This window comes from Narcine bancroftii, chromosome 4 (assembly GCF_036971445.1).
Source record: "Narcine bancroftii isolate sNarBan1 chromosome 4, sNarBan1.hap1, whole genome shotgun sequence".
Lineage (NCBI taxonomy): Eukaryota > Metazoa > Chordata > Chondrichthyes > Torpediniformes > Narcinidae > Narcine > Narcine bancroftii.
This window is the reverse complement of record NC_091472.1, coordinates 183,850,755-183,862,940: the sequence shown is the minus strand read 5'-3', so window position 1 is coordinate 183,862,940 and position 12,186 is coordinate 183,850,755. Positions and strand designations below refer to the sequence as shown.

Sequence of the window (12,186 nt, the reverse complement as noted above, 5' to 3'; positions counted from 1 at the left end):
GGGATTAGCAGAATGATAGGAGGGCTGATTGGTCTGTTTTCTCTGCTGTAGTGTTCAATGTTTTGCCTTTCAAAGGAAAACAAAGTGTTGCCAAGTAATCCAAAGCCATTCTGAAAACAAGAGAGCCAAAAGAAAGTCCCTTTGGAGTCAGCACAGTTGGTGTAGCAATGCTGTTATTATGCCAGCAATTGGTACAGGGGTTCAAATCCCATGCTGTCTGTAAGGAGTTTGAATGTTCTCCCATGTCTACATGGGTTTTCCCCCGAGTCACCAGTTTCCTCTTGTCATTCAAAACATACAATTGGGTATAATTAGGTGGCATGGGCTGAAAGGGCCTGTAACCATTCTGTCTGTGTAAATTTAAATTGAAAAAAATTAAATTTATTCTTAGCATTTACATTTTAAATTTAAATTTCAGAGTCAATGCGTAGCCTGGGATCTCACCCCTTCCTCTGATGTCATAACTTCAAGTGCTCCCCTAATCTCAATAGCTGCCCATCCTGTTCCACAGAGAACTCCAGGTTCACGTTTCCAAATTGTATCTCCTCATCCTATAGTTCCTGATCCACAAAGTGTGAGGAAGCCTTTGATGCTAGAGGCCTTTCACCATTGCAGCCTCACAAATCCTGGATTTGATTCCTGGTTCTCAGGATCTGGCCGTCAGCAGCCTGTGGCCTGTTGTGAGTTGTTTGGCCACTGAGCCACTGGCCACTGACCCAGTTAGCTGTGTTTGGTCCATACAGCCACCTAATGGGATCGACAGAAGCCTCACTGGACTTATTCTTGCAGCTTGATCCTGCTTGACCTCATTCTCTGCTGTGGTTTCTTTCTCTGCAGAATTCTCCTCAGGGCTGCTCAGTTCTATGGGTAATTAAACCTGCACAGGCATTGGTTAGAGACTGGGTGGTATGACCCTGCAGAGAAGTTCTGTAAGGCCGTAGCCTAGCTCATCCCAGGTTTGCTGCTGTTACATTAGCTGCAGCAGCACTGCTATTTTAAAACAAATTGTATTTCTTTGTCAGATTAAAAATTTTCGATAATGGGAAGATTACGTAAAAGGCACAACTGGAAGGCCCGACTTTCAGGAAATACGGTAGCCTGCAATCCAGAGCAATCCAGTGATGGAGTCAAGGTTGAGATTGATTTGAAAGGTGTGTATGAGCGATTACTTAATTGGTTAAATAAAAGTTGAGATTATTCTGAGAATAGTTGACAATCTCCCATCTTCACCAATGGACACAGATTAATGTGAAGCTCATAAACTCAGCAGATCTCACAGCGTCCTAAAGAGGTAGATAGACAGTGAAATATCCATTATCTGGCATCTATAGGGACGACACTTAGAATGCCTAACTAATACACCTGCATTATTAACACTGTTCAAAAGACAGTGCAAAATATAAAGTATTTGGGGAAAAAAATCACAATTTTAGTCTTTAATTATGTAAAGTTCACTTTAAGCAAGTACTGTATATACTTGTGTAATTCTCAAATTTTTTGGACCATTTTTTTTCAGGCCATAAAGAGTGGGGGAGGGATTAACTTTTACATGGGTCAAATTTTTGGCCTTGTGAAGTACATCGCGATGGTGGAATCAGTGCTGAAAATGCCAAGTTAAACATTCTATCTCACATCTCATGTAACAAATATACCTAATTTTTTTTTAAAAGACAGCATTCCCATTCCCCCTCCTAACTCTGGGTCAGATCAAGAACTTTACTAGTTGTCTACTTAGTTGTCTTCCATAATTTTTTAAATAAAGTATTTGCTTGTATGGATGCTGCAAATTCCATATGAAAACAAAATGAGAAATACTCAGCAAAAATGTTACACTTGGCGCACAATGGATCTATATCAAGATCAAAAAACTTTGGTTATGTGTATTCTGTGCACCACCTTAAATTGCAGCAAACAATGCCGTGCACAAAATGAAGACCCATTGGTCAAATTAAGAGTTGTGTCCTAATCCTCATCCGAGAATGCTCTATTTAAATCATGCTCCCAATTGTTCTTAATCCTAGCCACTGAGGTCATTCTTAAATCCATTAAATTATTATAAATATTTGATATTAATCCTCCATGGGAAAATTGCAAATCAAGAATATTCACTTCAGAAATTCGAGGAAAATCAAAGTTTGGACTGAACAAAATGCCGAATTTGTAAATATCTAAAAAGTGTCCATTGGAAAGATTAAAATTTTTTGATGGTTGTTCAAAAGAAGCAAAATTATTTCAAATAAAAAGATCTTTAATGCCTAATCTATACCATTCCTTAAAACCTGTATCTAGCAAAGAGGGTTGGAAAAGATGATTAGTTACAATATGAATGGCAAGAGACAAACTATGATAACCAAAACATTTCCTAAATTGTGTCCATATCCTCAATCTATGCCTTGTTATTGGGTTCTTTGTCAATTTAGAGAAACACAAAGGTAAAAATGAATTTAAAATAACCAACATAGATGTCTTTTTAGAAAAATTAATTTCCCTCTTTACCAATGAAGGACTGTCAGCGAATTTATCAAAATATAAATTACATATATTGGCTGCCCAATAATAGTGTTAATTCCCCCATTCCTTTTAGCCTTTTGGAGATGAGCCTTATTTTTGAGGTTGTTTTCTTTGCCATATATACGATGAGATAATCCAATTCAGTGAATCAAATAAAGATTTAGGAATAAAAATTGGTAAAGATTGAAAAAGATACAAAAAAATTAGGTAAAATATTCTTAATTTGATCAATGAATCTTAATTTTGTACACAACCTTGTTGCAATTTAAGGTGGTGCAGAGAATACATATGTCTAAAGTTAAATTATCTTGTTTTTATCCTGATATGGATCCATTATGTGATAGGTGTAAAATCTTTGAAGCTTCATTGATTTATACTGTATGTTTTGGAGTATCAGAACTTAGAACATTTTTGGAAAGATATTTTCCAAACTTTATCAACGATTCTTAGGACTAAATTAGAACCATGCTCTTTGATTCCTTCATTTGTTTTTTTTCTCTCTAGAAGAGGCTACATCCTTGTCTTCAAAGCAAAATAAAATCTTAGCTTTTGCTTTGTTGATAGCTAGATGAGCAATTTTGATGAAGTGGAAAGATAATGTCTCATCTACTCACATTCAATGGTTACATGATATCATGTCTTATTTAAGTTAGGAAAAAAATTAGATATATTAAAGTTGCAGAGTTTGAATTTGATAAGATGTGGGGCCCATTTATGGATTATTATCATAATGTGAGGATTTAAGTGGTATGGATACTCTGAGGATTCCATGTCTGGTGCCATTATTCCATTCATATTTACAATATATAGCGATAACCTTGTTTAGAGAGGGGGGTAGATTTGTAGGGATAAAATTTGTTTTTTCCTATTTATTATTAAGACATATAGGTTAAACTACAGGTCATGGATCTTTATCACAGAACAGCATGATCACATCAGAGAAGTATAAAATAGCTTGTATCAAGGAATTTATTATTTTTGGATGTAGCACAAATTATGGTTTAATTATAATTATAGAATTTGATGTTCTGAACAAAATCAGTTATGTAATAATTATGGTTATGCTTCTCATTTACAATTTATGTGATATGTATTTTGATTTCCGTTATCATTAATATACCTTGTGTAAAGGGTTTTTGTTAAACTCAATAAAAATATTTTAAAAGAAAGAAAAGAATGGATATCATGTTTTATGAAACAAGGTTGACCCAACTAGGGTTTTTCTCTTTGGAGCAACAGAAGATGAGAGGAGACAATAAAGTTACGAGAAGAAGAGATAGAGTGGACAGGCAGTATCTTTTCCCAGCTTGGTAATAGGTCCCAATGAAGGGAGGAAAGTTTAGGGAGATGTCAGAGGTAAACCTTTTTAGTGGTTGGTGCCTGGAATGCATTGCTGGGGGTGGTGGTGGAGGCTGGTACAACGGCAACATTCATTTGACTCTTGTATAGGCATGTGGATTAAAGAAGAATAGAATGTTGTGGGTTTGTGGTTGGGAAAGGTTAGGTTGTGGAGTAGTCAGCACATGTATCGAAAGGCCTTTTTAGTGTTGTACTATGTTTTAAGAGTTGTATACAAGTAACAGCAATGTCACTGTCGCCTTTACTTGGATAAATCTTGCATGGCCATTCTTATTCTAGTTAAAAAATAAAGTTTAGATTCTGGTGTAGTGTTATGGGGTGTACAATATTTTATATGTAAAATGTTTGTAAAAGAGATAGATTGTGAGGGTTTAGTGTGGGTCACTTCACAAACAGACAGTAACATTTCACAAAAGGCTTCAGGTGCATTCTCCGCTAAGAATGCGCCTGAAGTAGAGGAAGCGGCCCTTTGAATTGTCGCTCAGGTGGCAGCGCTAAAAACGCAGTGCTGGCCACCTGAAGGGACAGCTGCATGGGATGTGCTTCTGAGCGCACTCCGGCTCCTGTCCCTTTGGGCTGTCAGGTTTGGGATGGCTGGCTGGCTGTCAGTTGGGACAGGTGGCGTGGGCTATCAGCACAGGGAAGTCCCCACACTGATCCTGCTGCCCCACTCTTCCAATAGCCTGATATCTGTCCCCACACTGTGGGGCATCCGACGCGGGCTGCAGCACTTGGGGTGGGCGGGGCAGGCGGCGCGGGGTTTTGGGGTTGGAGAGCCAGCCAGGCATTAGTGATTGGAATGGCTGGCGCCAGCCGCCCGAACCTCAACAGGCTGCGCCGGCCATTCCAACCACTAATGCCCGCGCCAGTTGCCCCACTGTGTGGGGACTGATATCGGGCTGTTGGGAGAGAGCAGGCAAGCGGTATCAGTGTGGGGATGTCCCCGCGCTGACAGCCCACGCTGGCTGTCCCTGCCCTGACATCCCATGCCGGGGGGCAGGGCCAGCTGGGAGGGGAGCAGTCAGGCCCTGACAGCTGACTGTCATCTCCTTAGCAACCGCTTTCAGGCGGCTGCATTCAGTTGGTTGGGGGGACCACTACTGCAGCGATTATCTGTGCTGCAGAGGAGGGTTACAAAGTTCACTTCACAGGCGGCTCCTGTGCATTCAAGTGGCCTCCCGACAGCTGCATATTGCCATAATATGCGGCTTTACAAGGGGAATTTGGCCACCTGAAAGTGCCTAAAAAGACATCTCATTTAAAATGCAAGAGTTTTGTTGATAGAGGCTTCATGTCCACAATAACTTTACAAAAACTTTGAAGAATGCTATGGAGACTTCACAAGTAGGTGTTAATTGGACCAATGTTATGGAATAAATGGACTATTGTCTTTAAAGCAACAGATGGCCAGAAACTGATTCCAGTGCCAGCAATCTGTTTGATTGCAGTTTGCTGTTTTCGAGGGCTCATGTGGTTTTGCAAGGAAGGAGGGGGAGAAAGAGAGAGAGAAGACCAAACAGAATATCTCTTTGAGAGAAAGAACTGAGAGTTTTTTGTGGAGGCTGCACCATGGCAAGCTAGCAGGCTTGTTAAAACCCCATTCTGAATATGGAATGTGAGCTCTGAGTTCAGCCTGTTGAAAACCCTTGTAGTCCTTACAAGAGGAAAAGGCTGGCTGGAGTGTTTCTCCTGAAATAAGAGAAACAGAAGGAATTTTTTGGTGACCTGGAAGAAGAGGTTATCATTTTGAAAACCCATGATGGGTCACATTTCTTCGGCAAGACACTGAAGTTCTGATCAGAGGAAATCAGTTTGTGTGTGTCCAACAAGCAACCTATCTCTTTCTGAAACCAACAAGAACCTTCCTGAGTGGTAACCGCTTAACTTTAAGCACTAGAGCCTTGTGAAAATTCATAAATGTTAAATTCTGTGCATAGTGAGAGTGAGAAATGAATGATTGGACTATTAAAGCAAAGAACTTTCCTGAACATAAACATTTTACATACACATGTGCTAGAATTAAAAGGGGGTTAAGTTGCCTTAAGTTAATTGTAATAAGTTAAAGTTTGATCCTGTTTTTATGTTTAAAGAAAATTAAAAGCAACTTTTGTTTAAGTAACCATTTGTCTTGGTGAATTTCTATTGCTGCTGGGTTTTGGGTTTTCTGGACTTGTAACAGTAGTCTTCATAACATGGAGGATTTGTCAAGCCAGTGTGTACATGGGATCTGAATTTGACCTAAAAAGGAGGGAATTATGAAGATAATTTTGTGAACATAATTAAGGGGTTACTTCAGAAAGCTAAGCCAGAGGGATTGCTTGCTGTGGCTTCCCCTTCCCCCTCACTCTCATCATTAGTGATGAATATGCATGAATTAAGTTTTAAAAACAAATTGTGCTTTTGCAGATGGAAGCATGTTAAAAGGAATTGATGAGTGCAATGCACTGGTTCTGCCAGCAAAAAGAGCAAAAAGAAAGCAGGTGAACAAAGAAGTTAGGGTATCAAAGCAGCCTCTGAGCAAAAAGCAAAGGAAGCATCTGGAAAAAATATTGGAGCAGAAGGAAAAGAAAGCTCAGGTGAACAATGTTCATTGTTAAATATTGAGGTTTGTGGACTCTTCCATTTAGGATAGGTGTTATAATGTCGATTTAACCTGAGATCCAAGCTATGGTCATTTATTTTTGAATACATGTTGTTTAAAATGCACGAGGCCCTTAAATTCCAGAGACCACCTTCCCAGGAGAAGAGGAAGCAGTAAGTCTGCAGTCCTGGAAATCAGTACTGGGTCAAATCCTTGGAATCAGCAGCAAATGGTCTAATAGTAGCTCTCCTTCTAGTGCAATAAGATCATCGATACCCTTAAACATTGGGTCATCAATACCCTTAAACATTGGGTCATCAATACCCTTAAACATTGGGTCATCAATACCCTTAAACATTGGGTCATCAATACCCTTAAACATTGGGTCATCAATACCCTTAAACATTGGGTCATCAATACCCTTAAACATTGGGTCATCAATACCCTTAAACATTGGGTCATCAATACCCTTAAACATTGGGTCATCAATACCCTTAAACATTGGGTCATCAATACCCTTAAACATTGGGTCATCAATACCCTTAAACATTGGGTCATCAATACCCTTAAACATTGGGTCATCAATACCCTTAAACATTGGGTCATCGATACCCTAAAACATTGGGTCATCGATACCCTAAAACATTGGGTCATCGATACCCTTAAACATTGGGTCATCGATACCCTTAAACATTGGGTCATCGATACCCTTAAACATTGGGTCATCGATACCCTTAAACATTGGGTCATCGATACCCTTAAACATTGGGTCATCGATACCCTTAAACATTGGGTCATCGATACCCTAAAACATTGGGTCATCGATACCCTTAAACATTGGGTCATCGATACCCTAAAACATTGGGTCATCGATACCCTAAAACATTGGGTCATCAATACCCTTAAACATTGGGTCATCGATACCCTTAAACATTGGGTCATCGATACCCTTAAACATTGGGTCATCGATACCCTAAAACATTGGGTCATCGATACCCTAAAACATTGGGTCATCGATACCCTAAAACATTGGGTCATCGATACCCTAAAACATTGGGTCATCGATACCCTTAAACATTGGGTCATCGATACCCTTAAACATTGGGTCATCGATACCCTTAAACATTGGGTCATCGATACCCTTAAACATTGGGTCATCGATACCCTTAAACATTGGGTCATCGATACCCTTAAACATTGGGTCATCGATACCCTTAAACATTGGGTCATCGATACCCTTAAACATTGACAATGTTTACTTGCGCCAAAATCTGGGAAATCCAGAAGATCCATCACAGCTATTTTTTGAAACTAGTATGAGCTTTCGCAAAGCCTTTTAAGGATGATACTGCTGGGCGGCATAGTTAGCGTGGCAGTTTGCACAATTCTATTACAGTGCCAATGGCCCGGGTTTGAATCCAGCGCTCTTTTTTAAATATTTTATTTAAAAATTTTTCCATACATGTAGTAATCAAATTTGACATAAATAGAAAAACAACCTAAGACTACATGATGGTATATAATTCCACCCAACACCTCCCTCCCCCCCGCCAAAGCCCCCTAACTCCCACCTTCAAAATAGTTAATATGAAAATAAAATATAGTTATATAAAGTGAAAGAAAAAAGAAACTTTTAAGATTGCAAAGAGGGATATCATCTAACATACATATTTAAACAAAAACTTTTAATACATTTCAGAAGAGGTTCTCACGGGTCTAGAGGCACCAGAAGTACATTATAAATTCAAACTTAATATTTGAGTGTATAGGTGCCAAATTTGTAAAAATACAGCTTATTCTTAAATTATATGTAATTTTTTCCAAAGGAATACAACTGTGAATTTCTTCGTGCCATACCCAAATGTGTATCAAACTGCAATATATGTCCTTGCCATGCTAATGCAATTTTAATAAATTCTAATTGGTACATTGACAGTTTTAATTTAGGTCTTGTTCCTATAGTATTTCCTAATAAAAATATATTTGGATTTTGCAGAAATGCGACACCTGTAACTTGTTCCAAAAAGTCCAACCAATAGGATCTTACCTTGGATCAGGACCAAATTCCTATATCTTCACCACATCTGAAACATTGGCCTAATAAGTCTGATTTCAATCTATTCAATTTTTGTGGTGTGTAAGATATAATGGATGTAGAAAATTATACTGAACTAATCTATATCTTACATTAATAGTGTTGGTCATACAATCACTACAAAGATCTGCCCATCTTTGCTCCTCAATTGTGGTATTTAAATTCAGTTCCCACCTCTGTCTAGATTTATGAACTCCACGCTTAAGAGTTCATAATTGTAATAAAGGATATATTGTAGAAGTAAACTTCTTAACAATTCCTCTCCTAATAAGAATTTCTACTTCACTACAGTCAGGTAGAAACATAGTTGGTCCAACCTTATCTCTCAAATATGGTCTCAATTGAAAATAACAAAAAAGAGTATTTTGGGATATTCCGTATTTATTTCTTAGTTGTTCAAATGTTATTAATTGACCTCTTTCATAACAGTCATCAACATTTATAATCCCCTTACAAAACCAAATATCTAAAAATTGATTATCTTTGACACAAAATTCCTTCGTATCTTTAACAAAAGATATTCTAGAAATTAATCAGGTTCTTCAACAAAGGTGTTTCTTTTTCACCAAACATCAATTTTACATCCCATGGAAAAAATAGGGATTAAAAGAATAGAAAATTGTTTTTCAGGAAGTAGATTCTTATCCTTTGAACAAATGAGAGATAAGTACAATATAACTGGAGATACAGCACTGGCATATTACCAACTGAGATCCTACTTGAAAGATAAATTAGGAAGCAATTTGAGTTTACCAGAGGGAAGTAACCTTGAATATGTGACTATAAATACAATGTTAATCAAAAGATTTATAACAAATATGTATATTAAACTGCAAGAAAAGGAGAATGAGGAAACAAATGGTAAAACTAAACAAAAATGGGAACAAGATTTAAATATAAAGATAAAAAAGGAAACATGGGAGAAATTATGTTCTGGAACGATGAGAAATACAATAAATATGAGGCTACGTATGATACAATATAATTGGTTACACAGACTATACATTACACCGCAAAAGTTAAATAAATGGGACCCAACAGTATCTGATAGATGTTTTCGATGTAAAAAAGAAATGGGAACAACAATTCATGCAATCTGGACATGTGAGAGAGTAGAAAAATTTTGGGATGATCTCAATCAGATATTAAATAAAATAACAGAAAACAATATACCAAAGAATCCAGAGATCTTTCTCCTAAGTAACATAAAAAACAAAGAATTTGGAATTGATTTGGAGGATGCACAAAAAAGATTTGTTAAGATAGCCCTAGCCGTAGCAAAAAAATGTATTATGTCAACCTGGAAATTGGAAGATAATTTGAAAATACAACAATGGTATATAGAAATGAATAAATGTATTCCATTAGAAAAAATAACATATAGTTTAAGAAATAATATTGAAATATTCGAACAAATATGGGAGCCTTACATTAAATACAAAGGCGAAAACCTACCGGGGACAAACATTACCTAAGTTGATGGAAGGAGAAGGAAAGAAAAGAATGGACTCAGTAGAATTTCTGGTGTATTTTTGTTGAATGACAACATTGTCTGACGGGTTCAATGCAACCTAGATTGTATACCTAAAATGGATGAGAGGGGGGGGTGGGGGGGTGGCTTGGGAGGAGGGGGGGGGGAGAAAAAGTCACTGTATATGTGTGAAAAAGAAAAAGTGTACATCATGGCTAATGTGATTTATGGTGTGAAAAATAAAAAAATTTAAAAAAATTAAAAAAAATAAAATTAAAAAAAATAAAATTTTTACATCCCATGTATATATAAATTCTTCTGCTTTTCTCTCTCCAATTTTATTCATTTTTATTTTTACCCATGCCGGTTTCTTCCTCTTTCAAAAAATTGTTTAAAAAAAACTTCATTTGTGCCACACAGTAATAATATTTGAAATTAGGAAGCTGAAGCCTCGTAATTCATATGTTCATGTTCACCTTTCTATAGAAACTCTTGACATTTTACCTTTCCAGAAGAATTTCTTTATATATTTATTCAATTCTTGAAAAAAAATTATTAAAATAGGTAATGTTTGAAAAAGATACTGTATTCTTGACAATTTATTTATCTTAATACAATTAACCCTTCCTACTAAAGTTATAGGTAAATCAATCCATTTAAAAAATATCTTCCTCAACCTTTTTAAGTAACAATAAATAATTCAATTTATATAAATTCTTCAAATTATTATCTTCACAGATCCCAAAACATTTAAAATACCATTGTTTTGCTATTGAAACTGAGTATCCCTTTGGCATTGAGTATAGTCTCCTTCTGTTAATGGCATAATCTCACTTTTATCCCAATTCATTTTATAACCATAAGTTTTCCCATATTCTTCCAATTAAATATATAATTTTTTCAGAGGTTTCAGGTTCAGTCAGATATATCAAAAATAAACTATGCTCTTCTTGACCAATTCTAAATCCCTTTATTTCCAAATCACTATGAATTGCTTTTGCAAGTCATTCTATTACTAAAATAAACAACACTGGAGATAAGTGTCATCCTTGTCTACTTGACGTTGCCAAATGAATCAGTGCAGATACTTGTCCATTAGTAACTACTTTAGCCATAGGATTATTATACAGTGCCCGAATCCAATTTACAAAGGTCAATCTAAATCCAAATTTATCCAACACCTTAAGAGAAGTCCCATTCCAATCTATCAAATGCTTTTTCTGCATCGAGAACCACTACAACACTAAAATCTCCTTTTCTGCGCTAAATGAATTAAACTAAGTAATCTAGCCACTGCCTCTTTCAGCCGACTTTTTTTTTCCACAAAACCCATCTAATCCATCTTTATTAATTTAGGTAACAATTTAGTCATTCTGTTTACCAAAATATTTGCAACAATCTCATAATCTACATTTAATAATGAAATAGTTCTTTAAGATGAAGACTTTAAAGAGTCTCTGTCTTTTGTTTGTATCTCTGTAATTATTGCCATCAAAGATGTTTCTGGGAGAGTATGGGTTTCCAAAGCTTGTTCTAATACTGCCATAAAAATAAGAATTAATGTCTTTAAATTCTTGGTAAAATTCAGATGGGAAATCATCCTCTCCTGGGGATTTGTTGTTTTGTATTAAACTCTAGCCTCTTTTACCTCTAATCTAGGCAAAGTTAACCGTGGTAAATATCTACCCTATTTTATTTTTGTCTTTCAGAGATTCCAAACTATACAATTTTGAATAAAAGTTTTTAAAGGATTCATTTATTTCACGAGGCTTATAAGTAATAACTTGAGTGTCATTTTAAATTGAAAATCTGGCACTGTCTGTGACCTGTGTGGGTTTTCCCCGGGTGCTCTGGTTTCCTCCCATCTTTCAAAAAAGAAGGGAATTGGAAGGTTAATTGGATGGCACAGATTTCAATGGCTGGACAAGGCTTCTACCATGTTGTCTATAAATTTAAATTGAATTAAAAAATAAGTCTTAGAAAGAATACACCTTGGCAAGGCCTGTGAAATAAGTCAGGCCTCCAGACCCACAGCTGTTAAATCGTTTGAATCTCCCCGAACCTGCACTTTGGCCCATACTGGATTTGTAAAGAAATTTAGACAATTTTAAAATGACCAGTCTAACTCTCCAAATTTGCAGGTTTATCTAAAAAATGCTAGATCAAACA

At 36.6% G+C, this 12,186-nt stretch overlaps 1 protein-coding gene across 4 annotated transcripts in view; it reads left to right on the top strand.

Moving 5' to 3' along the window:
- The window catches only part of dhx37 (DEAH (Asp-Glu-Ala-His) box polypeptide 37), a 63,485-nt gene that overhangs the window by 5,801 nt on the left and 45,498 nt on the right, over positions 1-12,186 (top strand). For 3 of the 4 annotated variants that reach the window (XM_069933203.1, XM_069933202.1, XM_069933201.1), the window contains exons 2-3: positions 1,023-1,151; positions 6,277-6,446. In XM_069933203.1, coding sequence (XP_069789304.1) covers positions 1,040-1,151; positions 6,277-6,446 — 282 coding nt within the window. In that variant the 5' untranslated portion in view covers positions 1,023-1,039. Of the gene's footprint in view, positions 1-1,022; positions 1,152-6,276; positions 6,447-12,186 lie in introns of those variants that run through there. The other variant, XM_069933204.1, reaches the window with a different exon arrangement.